This window comes from Bison bison, unplaced genomic scaffold (genome assembly GCF_000754665.1).
Source record: "Bison bison bison isolate TAMUID 2011002044 unplaced genomic scaffold, Bison_UMD1.0 scf7180017864189, whole genome shotgun sequence".
Taxonomy (NCBI): Eukaryota; Metazoa; Chordata; class Mammalia; order Artiodactyla; family Bovidae; genus Bison; species Bison bison.
This window is the reverse complement of record NW_011494761.1, coordinates 1,234,270-1,248,365: the sequence shown is the minus strand read 5'-3', so window position 1 is coordinate 1,248,365 and position 14,096 is coordinate 1,234,270. Positions and strand designations below refer to the sequence as shown.

Below are 14,096 nucleotides of genomic sequence, written 5' to 3'. Positions count from 1 at the left end.
AGAGGACAGTGGGGCTAGAGTAAGTGTAGTTGTTTTTTCAAAGTTAAACAGTTATAAAGTGGCCGAGGATGGTGAATTGGAGCTCAGATTTGCCTGATGCTAAGCCCCATATTCTTTCCATTTACTATACTGTCTCTTAGGATACTTTGTTTAGTTCAGATGACGCTGGTATTTCTTTTCTTCTTGCTTTATGGGCATTGGCTAATTTAGCACATTTATCTGAACTTTGGTTTGTTAATAGAGTTGCCAGATTTAGCTGGGGAAAAAAGAAAACAACAACAGGCTGCTCATTTACATTTTAACTTCCTATAAACAATGTATACTTTTTTACATGTGCTGCAAATATCATATGGTACACACTTACACTAAACATTTATTATTTATCTGAAGCTCAAATTTAACCTGTCATCCTGTATTTTATCTGGCACTCTTAAATGTTAAAAAATTTTGGCACTTGTTTTTAAGAGATCTCTAGAATTGGTATATTGATATTCCTTTTTAGAGGGAAAAAAGTCTGATTGGGCTCTCACTAGACTGTATTCCTTAGGAGCACAAATGTCAAGTAGCGCCTGAAATGTAGGTAATCATTAAACATCTTCCAGTTACCCTATTTTGATTACTTTTGTCTGTCTTCAATCCTGGGTGCTTCAGAGCTCACCACTGTGCTGGCTATGCAACTAACTGCTGGTACAGTGGAAACTTACCGTGTTTCAGGCACTGTTCTAGGTATTGTGTGTGTGTGTGCGTGTGCGTGTGTGACTCGTGTCTGACTCTTGTGACCCCATGCGCTGTAGCCCTCTAGGCTCCTCTGTCCATGGGATTCTCCAGGCAAGTCTACTGGAGTGGGTTGCCATTTCCTGCTCCGGGAATCTTCCTTGACCCAGGGATGAACCCAGATCTCCTGCACTGCAGGCAGATGCTTTACTGTCTGAGCCATGTTTTGAATCCATCCATCCTGTCAGCGACTTTATGATAAAAATCGTGTTTTCACCCTCATTTCACAGATGAAAAAACAAAACAAACTGAGACAGAACAGAGGATGAGTGCTGGGTCTGTGGCAGGGCTGGGTGTGAACCCGAGTCATCTGGGTCTGGAATCAAAATCCGTAACTACTTTTAATATTGCCTCTTGCAGGTAATGCTTGTAAAACCACACAAAGAGCTTCTAGGAAGAATGTCTTTAAGGTTTTCTAAGCCAAATGTCATCTACTTTCATATTAATCGTATAAAACATCTTAGTGACCGCTGCTAAAGTAGACACCTCACTACACTGTACGCTATCCTTTTCTTTTCTTCTGTCCTTACTGAGACAGATGGCTTAGTCCTTAAATACTGCATTAGTACATGAAATGGTGAGTGGTTCTTCTCATTGCTACATATTGTACGATTGGAAAGTGATTGAGAAGCAGTATTTTCCAGCTTTTAAATGATGTCTTCTAGAAACTTTGATAATTTGCCCAGTATTGGCTTGCTCATAAGGCTAAGTTAGTAGACTCCTCACATATCCTAGGAGTAATGCCCCCAAAGGAATATGCATGTCTCTCATAGATACTTTTCAATATTTCAACTGACCAAACTTTGTTTGGACACGACTTACTAGTCTGGAAGTATCCTCATTTGGTTCAGATAAATACTCAGGGATGAAATTCTTAACACGGGAGGGAAGTAACACAGGGAAGCACAGATTTAGAAAATATTTTGGAGGGTGATCTTACAATTGCAGGTGTCAGGTATCAAGGTATGCAGGTCTTTTAAAGGGCATTTAGAAAAGCAATACAGAAAGAGGTCACATTTGGTCATTATACAGCTGCAGTGTGAACCAAATCCAGCTGTCCTGATCGTAATGCAAATGGATTCTTGTGGTGCTGAATAGAATTTCAAGTGACAATATCTTACATAGGTTAAAAAAAATGCTATATCTCAAACAAGTTAATGGAAGTGAAGCTGATATGTTTTAAAAACTATTAGATGATACTGAATCACCTGGCAAAAAGGTTGGGTTCTTTTGGATATCTGAGTTCAAAAGCATTTAGAGGAATCAGCAGGTTTCTAAGTTTTCAAAGACTCATCTTCATTTTTGACGCTGCTTCTACTCTCTGCTGAAAATTTACTCAATTCCCTTCACTGTGCCTTCTTGGCCTCTATTTCCCTGTATTTGTTTCCACTGAGATCCATCACCATATTTAGCAGAATAATTGCAGTGGCCTCATGTCTTGTTTATCTCCTATTTTTACCTTGTTCAATTCAGTTCATTTGCTCAGTCGTGTCTGACTCTTTGCGACCCCATGAATCGCAGCACGCCAGGCCTCCCTGTCCATCACCAACTCCCAGACTTCACCCAAACTCTTGTGCATAGAGTTGGTGATACCATCCAGCCATCTCATCCTCTGTTGTCCCCTTCTCCTCCTGCCCCCAATCGCTCCCAGCATCAGGGTCTTTTCCAATGAGTCAACTCTTCGCATGAGGTGGCCAAAGCATTGGAGTTTCAGGCTCAACATCAGTCCTTCCAATGAACATCCAGGACTGGTCTCATTTAGGATAGACTGGTTGGATCTCCTTGCAGTCCAAGGGACTCTCAAGAGTCTTCTCCAGCACCACAGTTCAAAAACATCAATTCTTCGGCGCTCAGCTTTCTTCACAGTCCAACTCTCACATCCATACATGACCACTGGAAAAATCATAGCCTTGGCTAGACGGACCTTTGTTGGCAAAGTAATGTCTCTGCTTTTCAATATGCTATCTAGGTTGGTCATAACTTTCCTTCCAAGGTGTAGGCGTCTTTTAATTTCATGGCTGCAGTCGCCATCTGCAGTGATTTTGGAGCCCAGAAAAATAAAGTCAGCTACTGTTTCCACTGTTTCTCCATCTATTTCCCATGAAGTGATGGGACTGAATGCCATGATCTTAGTTTTCTGAAAGTTGAGTTTTAAGCCAACTTTTTCACTCTCCTCTTTCACTTTCATCAAGAGGCTCTTTAGTCCTTCTTCACTTTCTGCAATAAGGATGGTGTCATCTGCATATCTGAGGTTATTGATATTTCTCCCAACAATCTTGATTCCAGCTTGTGCTTTTTCCAGCCCAGCGTTTCTCATGATTTACTCTGCATAGAAGTTAAATAAGTAGGGTGACAATATACAGCCTTGACGTACTCCTTTTCCTGTTTGGAACCAGTCTATTGTTCCATGTCCAGTTCTAACTATTGCTTCCTGACCTGCATATAGGTTTCTCAAGAGGCAGGTCAGGTGGTCTGGTATTCCCATCTCTTTCAGAATTTTCCACAGTTTATTGTGATCTACACAGTCAAAGGCTTTGGCATAGTCAGCAAAGCAGAAATAGATGTTTTTCTGGAACTCTGTTGCTTTTTCCATGATCCAGCAGATGTTGGCAATTTGATCTCTGGTTCTTCTGCCTTTTCTAATACCAGCTTGAACATCAGGAAGTTCACGGTTCACGTATTGCTGAAGCCTGGCTTGGAGAATTTTGAGCATGACTTTACTAGCGTGTGAGATGAGTGCAATTGTACGGTAGTTTAAGCATTCTTTGGCATTGCCTTTGGGATTGGAATGAAAACTGACCTTTTCCAGTCCTGTGGCCACTGCTGAGTTTTCCAAATTTGCTGGCATATTGAGCGCAGCACTTGCACAGCATCATCTTTTAGGATTTGAAACAGCTCATCTGGGATTCCATCACCTCCACTAGCTTTGTTCATCGTGATGCTTTCTAAGGCCCCCTTGACTTCACATTCCAGGATGTCTGGCTCTAGGTCAGTGATCACATCATCGTGATTATCCGAGTCGTGAAGATCTTTTTTGTACAGTTCTTCTGTGTTTTCTTGCCACCTCTTTTTAATATCTTCTGCTACTGTTAGGTCCATACCATTTCTGTCCTTTATCAAGCCCATCTTTGCATGAAATGTTCCCTTGGTATCTCTAATTTTCTTGAAGAGATCTCTAGTCTTTCCCATTCTGTTGTTTTCCTCTATTTCTTTGCATTGATCACTGAGGAAGGCTTTCTTATCTCTCCTTGCTGTTCTCTGGAGCTCTGCATTCATATGCTTATATCTTTCCTTTTCTCCTTTGCTTTTTGCTTTGCTTCCTTTCACAGCTATATGTAAGGCCTCCCCAGACAGCCATTTTGCTTTTTTGCATTTCTTTTCCATGGGAATGGCTTGATCCCTGTCTCCTGTACAGTGTCACGAACCTCCGTCCATAGTTCACCAGGTACTCTGTCTATCAGATCTAGTCCCTTAAATCTATTTCTCACTTCCACTGTATACTCAAGGGATTTGATTTAGGTCATACCTGAATGGTCTAATGATTTTCCCTACTTTCTTCAATTTCAGTCTGAATTTGGCAATAAGGAGTTCATGATCTGAACCACAGTCAGCTCCCGGTCTTGTTTTTGCTGACTGTATAGAGTTCTCCCCTCCAGTACTCTTCTCTGGAAAATCCCATGGACAGAGGAGCCTGGTAGACTGCAGTCCATGGGGTCGCTAAGAGTCAGACACAACTGAGCGACTTCACTTTCACTTTTCACTTTCATGCAGTGGAGAATGAAATGGCAACCCACTCCAGTGTTCTTGCCTGGAGAATCCCAGGGAAGGGGGAGCCTGGTGGGCTGCTGTCTATGGGGTCACACAGAGTTGGACACGACTGAAATGACTTAGCATAGCATAGCATAGAGTTCTCCATCTTTGGCTGCAAAGAATATAATCAATCTGATTTCGGTGTTGACCATATGGTGAGGTCCCTGTGTAGAGTCTTCTCTTGTGTTGTTGGAAGAGGGTGTTTGCTGTGACCAGTGCGTTCTCTTGGCAACACTCTATTAGCCTTTGCCCTGCTTCATTCCGTACTCCAAGGCCAAATTTGCCTGTTAATCCAGGTGTTTCTTGACTTCCTACTTTTGCATTCCAGCCCCCTATAAGGAAAAGGACATCTTTTTTGGGTGTTAGTTCTAAAAGGTCTTGTAGGTCTTCATAGAACCTTCAACTTCAGCTTCTTCAGCGTTACTGGTTGGGGCATAAGCTTGGATCACCGTGATATTAAATGGTTTGCCTTGGAAATGAACGGAGATCATTCTGTTGTTTTTGAGATTGCATCCAAGTACTGCATTTCAGACTGCATTTCTATTGTTGACCATGATGGCTACTCCATTTCTTCTAAGGGATTGCTGTCCACAGTAGTAGATATAATGGTCATCTGAGTTATATTCACCCATTCCCGTCCATTTTAGTTCGCTGATTCCTAGAATATTGTCGTTCACTCTTGCCATCTCCTGTTTGACCACTTCCAATTTGCTTTGATTAAATGCCTAAGATTCCAGGTTCCTATGCAATATTGTTCTTTATACCATCGGACTTTGCCTCTATCACCAGTCACATCCACACCTGGGTATTGTTTTTGCTTTGGCTCCATCCCTTCATTCTTTTTGGAGTTATTTCTCCACTGATCTCCAGTAGCATGTTGGGCATGTACTGACTTGGGAAGTTCCTCTTTCAGTATCCTATTATTTTGCCTTTTCATACTGTTCATGGGTTCTCAAGGCAAGAACACTGAAGTGGTTTGCCATTCCCTTCTCCAGTGGACCACATTCTGTCAGACCTTTCCACCACGACCCGCCCGTCTTGGGTGGCCCCACAGGGCATAGCTTAGTTTCATTAAGTTAGACAAGGCTTTGGTCCATGTGATCAGATTGGCTAGTGTTCTGTGAGTATGGTTTCAGTGTGTCTGCCCTCTGATGCCCTCTCGCAACACCTACCGTCTTACTTGGGTTTCTCTTACCTTGATCGTGGGGTGTCTCTTCACGGCTGCTCCAGCAAAATGCAGCCTGTGCTCCTTACCTTGGACGAGGTTGCCCTTCCTGACCTTGAACATTGGGTTGCTCCTCTTGGCCTCCGCCCCTGACCTCGGATGTGGCGTAGCTCCTCTCGGCGGCTGCCCCAGACCTCGGTCATGGGGTAGCTCGTCTTGGCCGCCACCCCTGACCTCGGGCATGGGGTAGCTCCTCTTGGCCGCACTTCTGCGCAGTCCGTCACAGCCAGCGTGCCTCTACACGGTCTGTTTTACCTTTTAGTTTATTCTTTACCTGGTGGCTCAGACGGTAAAGCGTCTGTCTGCAATGGAGGAGACCCGGGTTCGATCCCTGGGTTGGGAAGATCCCCTGGAGAAGGAAATGGCAGCCCACTCCAGTATTCTTGCCTGGAAAATCCCATGGACAGCGGAGCCTGGTAGGCTACTGTCCATGGGGTCGCAAAGAGTCCGACACGACTGAGTGACTTCATTTTCTTTCACTTTACACTCACAGTACAGATAGTTTTGAAAACCCAGCTCAGAAAACCTTAACTTACTTCCTTCTAAGTTTTTGATGAGAAGCAAGGATGGTTTAGATTTTCAGTGATCTGATCTCACTTCTGTTTATTCAGTATCTTACTATATTCCCACTGTGTAAGGTGCAGTGAGGCCATACCCAACTGCCTTCTGCTCCCTGAAATTGATACATCATTTCCTGGCTTAATGTCTTTTCCCGCTCCTCTTGCCTCTGGAGCTTCCCCCTTTTCTCTCTAACCAAATGACATCTAATCTAAGAATCTCTCTTCCATTCTTCTAATAGGAACTTACCATTTTTTTATTCTCACAGCATTTTGTTTATATTTTCACTGTAAAATGTTTTCATTGAACTTAGCTTTATTGCTTTGTCATTATTGGATGCTTGGATTGTGTTTGAATGAATAAACCAGAACAGAAAGTTAATTAAAACTCTTTCACAGTTTATCAGGGGGAAAAGTAAGGTTATTTTATACTAGAAATATTGGAATTAAAATTAATCAGCATGTGAGTTATGGTAACATCAGTTAAAGTTGTTTGTAACCCCTTAAGTGTAGGATTGGATGTTGCAGTTGAACATTGAAAGGTTTGACAAGTGATGTAAGAAACTTGTTAATCATTTGTTAATATAGAATAACTTAATTACTAAAATAAAGGAGATTTCTTTTTTAATGAACTCTACTTATATTTTTCAATTTGAAAATATTATGTTAAAATGGAAATTACTTGAAGCATGTTGGATTTTTTTCAGTGTTTATTATCTGGGTATATCTCAGAATCTTTTTATGTTTTCTTAACAGTTGGTACCTATTTGAGTGGAATTAATGTACTCATTAAAAAGTCATTATTGTAGCAATTAAAACCATAACAGTGTAACATTGATTTGAGGGGCATGCCTTCTTCCGGATGTGTGTGTTTTAAATCATCTTAGGGCTGACAGATCCTTTATAAATATAAAATAGAAACTTAGAGATATTGTTCAAAGATTATTAGGTTAGTATCAGGACCATGAACATAATAGAGCTAAAAGTATGTGGTGTCTTTGACCTTTGGTTTAATTTTCAGTTGAAGTAGTAAATTTGCATTTTTTACTCCACATGCATTTTTTTCCAGTCCTTTTGGCCATACAGTTCACTCATCTATCAAGTACTTACTGACCTTTTGCTGTTGTGGACTGTACCAGGTGCTAGAGTCATGAGAATTGACTTGTTTGAAGTTCAGCTTGCAGTGTTTATCTAGGCTCACTTCTAAAACTTGCATGACCTGGGGCAAAAGTACATGGAGGCCCTCAAACACTATGTCTAAACATTTAAAGGTTATAAATCAAACTAATACATTGCTAAATAAAATAGATCTTTTCCTGTTGCCTTAGGATATAATAGCTCAGTGATCTGGAAGGCCAAGTAAGGATTTAGAGTGCCTGGGCTGCACTTCCGCATTGGCTGTGCTGCTGCTGTGGGGAGCGTTAGCCTCTGGGCAGCCCGGCCTCGCCTGAACCCAGGATGGTGCTTCTTGCAGACACCCCAGCCCTCTTCCCACACCCCTGCAAACTGCACCTCCTGGCTACTGCCAGGCTAGTGGCCACCTGCAAGTTCATCTGTCCTGGCAGGGGTGGCCTAGTAGAGGCCCTGGGAGGCTCAAGAAGCTGGCTGTGGGATGATCAGATGCGGATATCCAAGCCCCAGGGACTGAGAAGGGCACCACACAGCCAGTGGGTGGGCATGGCCTTTGCCTGGTGGGTTTGTCTTGTGGAAAGGGTGGGCTCAGAGGAGGAGCAGGGAGACCCCTGGGGTCCAGTGCGCAGGGCAGGCGCTCCTGCCCAGGCCCCTGGGTGGTCCTGTATGTGCCCTCTACCAGACAGATGAAGTGCTCCTCAGACCTCAGATCCCACAAAGCCTGCAGACTTTAAGCTAGATCACAAGTCCACAATTTAAAAAATAAATTGTGTTTTGTTAGTGAACAGTTATTAGGTGTGTATTTATTTATGATGAAGAATAAGCAATAGTTTTCAACTGTGTTATTTTTATATTTTAGAAATTAAAAATTTTTCTGATAAAATAGTGATAGTGACTTTGGAATTATGGCTGAATACAACTTCTAATTGTGTACTCTTTGTTTTTAACATTTCCTCACTTATTTAAAATAGTGATTAGCTGTTTTATGGGTGATGGTGTTGTTAGAATGAAAAAGGATAAATTGAAAGGTATTCTTAATGCTGTTCTAGCCCTGTTTCAATTTCTAAGTATATTCAAGGGAAAGAAAAAGGCTGTGAATTGACCATTTAAGTAAATCAGTTTGCATCTGAATGTCCCAAGATTATTAAATCTCGACATAGGAATGTAATTTTATATCACAAAAATTCATCCCATACAAGTTTTTTAAAATGCTATCTTTGTGATTGGTCTCATGTTAATATACAGTTGAAGTTTTACAGTAATTTAGAGAAGAAAGAGTCAATTCAGTGTAAAAGGGAATACTTGATTACTCTATTGTATAAGAGCAATAAAAGCTAATTTACTGTTATATTACTCAGTATTGAAAACTGCAAGAGGCTATCTTTCTGTTCATTCTACATTAATTGTGCTGCATTGTAGTGATATTCATATCTATTATAGATGAGTTTTATGGAAGCCTTTTAAGTTGACATCTCTGAGCTTGTCTTGTAGCTCACGTAAATATCTTTGACATATTGTCTGCATGATTGTTGAAGGGCGAATGAAGTGTTGAAGGCAAGATGGATTAATCAGTCACTGAGATTCCTCTATGAACACTCCCCTGATAAACTATTCTTTGAAATGGCCTGAGTTCATCACAAAGTATAACCTATGAAAATAAGTAGTTGTATTTTTAAAAAGCCTTTAACTTATTAAACTTCATAAAGACTATTTCTTCTAAATTTGCCTCTTATGCTTGTATTTTATTATAAAATTAATTTCAGAGTCATTTCACTGTTAGTAGTTCTTTTCTTTAATTGAGTTTATAAGTCAAATAATTGGGATTAATTTTAACTTTTGTTAAAATTTAGGTAGAAAGTGGTGTCTTTGTTGTTCAGTTGCTCAGTCATGTCTGACTCTTTGCAACCCCATGGACTGCAGCATGCCAGGCTTCCCTGTCCTTCATCATCTCCCAGAGTTTGCTCAAATTCATGTCCATTGAGTTGATGATAAAACCCAACCATCTCATCCTTTGTTGTCCCCTTCTCCTCCTGCCTTCAGTCTTTCCCAGCATCAATGTCTTTTCCAATGAGTTGGCTGTTTGCATCAGGTGGCCAAAGTATTGGAGCTGCAGCTTCAGCATCTGTCCTTCCAATGAATATTCGGGGTTGTTTCCTTTAGAATTGACTGGTTTGATCTCCTTGCAGTCCAAGGGACTCTCAAGGGTCTTCTGGAGTCTTAACCACTGGACCACCAGGGAAATCCCTTTTGGGCTCCACTGTTAATTCTGCCACATTTACAGTGACTTCCTCTGCTAAAGTCTTGAACCCCTGAAATTATCCATGAAGACTGGAGTCAATACGTTCCAAAATCCTGTTGCATTGATATTTTGACCTCTTCCCATGAATTGCAGGTGTTAATAATGGCATCTAAAATGGTCAGTTTTTTCCAGAAGTTTTTCAGTTGACTTGGCTCTGACCCATCAGAGAAATCGCCATCTATGACAGCTGTAGAGTCTTAGGAAAGGTATTTCTTAAAGCATAAGACTTGAAAGTCGAAATCAGTACTTGGTCCAAAGCCAATGTGAGCGTTGTTGTGTGTCTTCATCAGAGATCCTGTGTGACCAGCTGACCATTGCTGAGAAGCAGGACTGTTTTGAAAGGAATCTTATTTTCTGAGTGGAAGATTTCAGTAATGGGCTTAAAATATTCAGTACATCCTATGGTAAACATACGTGCTGTTATCTAAGCTTGCTCTTCCATTTATAGAGCACAGACAGAATAGATTTGCATAATTCTTAAGGGCCCTTGAGGTTTTGGAATGGTAAATGAGCACTGGCTTTAACTTCAAGTCACCAGCTACATTATCCCCTTACAAGTCAGCCTGTCCTGTGGGGCTTTGCAGTCAGGCATTGATTTCTCTTTTCTAGCTAACAAAGTCTGAGATAGCATCTCCTCCAAAGAATGCTCTTTGATCTACATTGCAAATGTCTTGTTTACTGTAGCCACCTTTGTTCATGATCTTAGCTAGATTTTTCTGGACAACTTGCTGCAGCTTCTACATTAGCACTTGCTGTTTCCCTTGCTGTTGCACTTGAATGTTACGGAGATGGCTTCTTTCTTTGAACCTCATGAACCAGCCTCTACTAGCTTCACACTTTTCTTCTTTATCTTCCTCAACTCTTTCAGCCACCACAGAACTGGAGAGAGTTAGGCCTTGGCCTAGGTTTGGCTTTTACTTAAGAGAATGTGTTACTGGTTTGATCTTCTATCCAGAGCACCAAAACTCTCCATATCAGCAATAGGGCTGTTTAGCTTTTTATCGTTCATGTGTTCATTGGAGTAGCAGTTTTCATTTCCTTTAAGAACTTTTCCATTGCATTCATCGCGTGGCTATTTCAGGGCAATTCATCTAGCTTTTGGCCATCTTGGCTTTCAACAAACCTTCTTTACTAAGGTTAATCATTTCTAGCTTCTGATTAAAAGTGAGGGACATGGGACTCTTCCTTTCACTTGAACATTAAGAGGTCATTGTAGGGCTATTAACTGGTCTACTTTCGATTTTATTTTGTCTCAGGGAATAGGGAGGCTGGAGGAGAGGGGTCGATGAAGAATGGCCTTTAAAGCAGTCAGAACATTCAGTTCACTGTCTTATACAGGTGTGGTTCGTGGAGCCCCAGAGCAATTGCAGGTGTAACATCAAGATCGCTGCTTACAGTTCATGGTAACAAATATGATCACAGTTAAAAACTTTAAAATAGGAGAATTACTGAAATGTGACAGACACATAAAGTGAGCAAATGCTGTTGGAATGATGACACTGATCTATTTGTTTGACAGAGGGTTGCCACAAACCTTGTATTTATAAAAAATGCAACATCTGTGAAGCAAAATAAAGCAAAGCGCGATAAAGCAAGTTATGCCTGTACTGGATTAGGCTCCATTCTCATGACATCATTTTATCTTCATCATCTCTTTGGAGACAAGGGAAGTTGCTCAGTCATGTGCGACTCTTTGCCAGTCCCATGGACTGTAGCCTACCGGGCTCCTCTGTACATGGAATTTTCCTGGCAAGAATACTAGACTGGGTTGCCATTTCCTTCTCCAGAAAATCTTCCTGACCTGGGGATCAAACCAAGGTCTCCTGCATTGCAGGCAGACGCTTTACCTTCTGAGCTACCAGGGAAGTCCCTCTTTGGCAACATTATGTCCAAATACAGTCATATTCTGAAGTTACTGGCTGTTAGGACTTCAATGTATGCATTTCAAGAGGACAAATCCAGCCTATTAAAGGGACATAGAATGAGTTCTATGCTAACGTATTGGGTAACCAATATGTTTAAGATGTGGAGCAGTTTATTTAATTTGTAAATAAATTGTATACTTTTCAAAATTGGATGTTAGGAATATCTTTTATTTCTCCTTTGACCTGGTTTGATTGTAGAGATGTGAAAAGGGTAATTAAAGGCTGATGATGATTACAATAATAACAGCAGCTGCAGCCACGTCATCAAGTGCTGTAGTGTGTCCTGGGCTTGGGTAGTTAAAGGCTGCTGCTGCTGCTAAGTCTCTTCAGTCGTGTCCAACTCTGTGTAACCCCATAGACAGCAGCCCACCAGGCTCCCCCGTCCCTGGGATTCTCCAGGCAAGAACACTGGAGTGGGTTGCCATTGCCTTCTCCAATGAAAGTGAAAAGTTAAAGTGAAGTCGCTCAGTCGTGTCCGACTCTTAGTGACCCCATAGACTGCAGCCTACCAGGCTCCCCCGTCCATGGGATTTTCCAGGTAAGAACACTGGAGTTAAAGGCTGATGATGGTTATAACAACAGCAGCAGCAGCCACGTCATCAAGTGCTGTAGCTGTAGCATGGAAAAGTTGAATTATTCAGGTAGTGTTCTTTGGTGACAAACTAGCTTAAAAATGTCCCAGATCAAGAAAGTTCTTTAAAGAATATTTTAAACTATATCCTATCTGGCTCATAGCTCCAATACCCTTCACTTTGTGGGTGCTCAATAAATAATTGTAGAATGAATAGATTTCAGTTAAAGCCAAAGGGAGAAATACAGTCATAGTGGCAGTGCCCATTAGAATCTCATGTTTGCATTGTCAAGAGTATATTGCCTGCTCAGCCCTTGCAAGTTTTTGTTATTTGTCAGCAAATACAGTATGCGTTGACTATTCGCTTGATTGTAGACAGACAAGAGAACTAACTTGCTGGACCCTTTGTGTTTTAGACCTCCCACATGTGTGAGACTTGGAAACAATAGAACAGCGGTTTTGCCTGTCTGTATAGAAACTCCCCTTCCTGTAAGATGCCGCAGATAAGAGGTGATTCTCACAGAGGACATTTTATCTCCCACCAGTAGGTGGGATTGACGGCTGTGTGTGTTTTGCCTCAGCTTCTTGTTGTGTTGCTTTATTACTTGGCTGGATGGGGCTGCATTTGGAACTATAGATCTTGTTAAAAATGTTTCTTAATAGTCAAATTGTAAATGTCTTTAGATAAAATTTTCAGGATATTTGAGAAGTAGTAGGAAAAGGCAAAGAACTGAGTTGTTGCAGTTCTTTTTTGAAAACAACTTTATATGGATGTGTATACATTTGTTGTTTGATTATTGTCAATTTGTTCTTCAAAAAAGTAGAATAATGAGCAGCCTTTTGGGAACTCATGGCTATTTTTGGCAGAATTCTTCTTGTTAGTATTCATAATATTTCTGTAATTACCTTATTGCTCTGTTTCTAGGCTTTTGATATAGTTTGTACTTGTGATTTTCTTTTTCTTAGTTTTGGGTACTTAATGAAGAAGAAATTTTAGATGTGGTATGAGAGAATAAATGGACTTCACTGGTGGCTCAGTGGTCAAGAATCTGCCTGCAATGCAGGAGACCAGAGTTCAAGCCCTGGGTTGGGAAGGTCCCCTGGAGGAGGGCATGGCAGCCCACGCCAGTGTTCTTGCCTGGAGAATCGCACGGACAGAGGAGCCTGGTGGGCTGCGGTCCCTGGGTCACAGAGTTGGACGGGCCTGAGCAACCGAGCAGCAGCAGCAGAGAGAATAAAATTTTGATTCTGTATTAAAAGAATATTACGTCCAACTTGCTAATGTTGTTTGGGTTTTTTTAATTAAAAAAAATTCCTTAAATTAGAGATAAATTATAAGTAGTTGAATTAGATACTGTAATTGTTAAGTACGAATAAATGTTTTTCAACTTTCTCATTTTTCTCACTGATATCTGAATTTGTACAGTTTTCAAAGTCTTTTTATCATTTCACTATTAGTGGCTTTTTGAGTCTCATGTCCATTCAGTGGAATTTCATTAACTGAAAATATTTGCTAAATTTTTAGTTGTCTTTGTATGAATGAAACCCCTAAGGTTATACAAAATGCAATTGAGTGTGACTGAGTTTACGTCAGACCTTTGTGATATTATTTGTGTCTTAATTTAGGTTGGTTGAAGACCTTTGATGACTACTTTAGAGAGAAGACTCAGTATATTTTTAATAATATGGTTGTCAAGTTGAAAGAAGACCCACGGAGAAAATTTATATGGTCTGAGATCTCTTACCTTTCGAAGTGGTGGGAAGCTATAGATGTTCAGAAGAAGGATGCTGTTAAAAGGTTTGT

General features: G+C 40.9%; 1 protein-coding gene across 1 annotated transcript in view; it reads left to right on the top strand.

Moving 5' to 3' along the window:
• The window catches only part of MAN2A1 (mannosidase, alpha, class 2A, member 1), a 186,751-nt gene that overhangs the window by 26,176 nt on the left and 146,479 nt on the right, over positions 1–14,096 (top strand). The window contains exon 5 of the mRNA XM_010843792.1: positions 13,919–14,090. Coding sequence (XP_010842094.1) covers positions 13,919–14,090 — 172 coding nt within the window. The remainder of the gene's footprint in view (positions 1–13,918; positions 14,091–14,096) is intronic.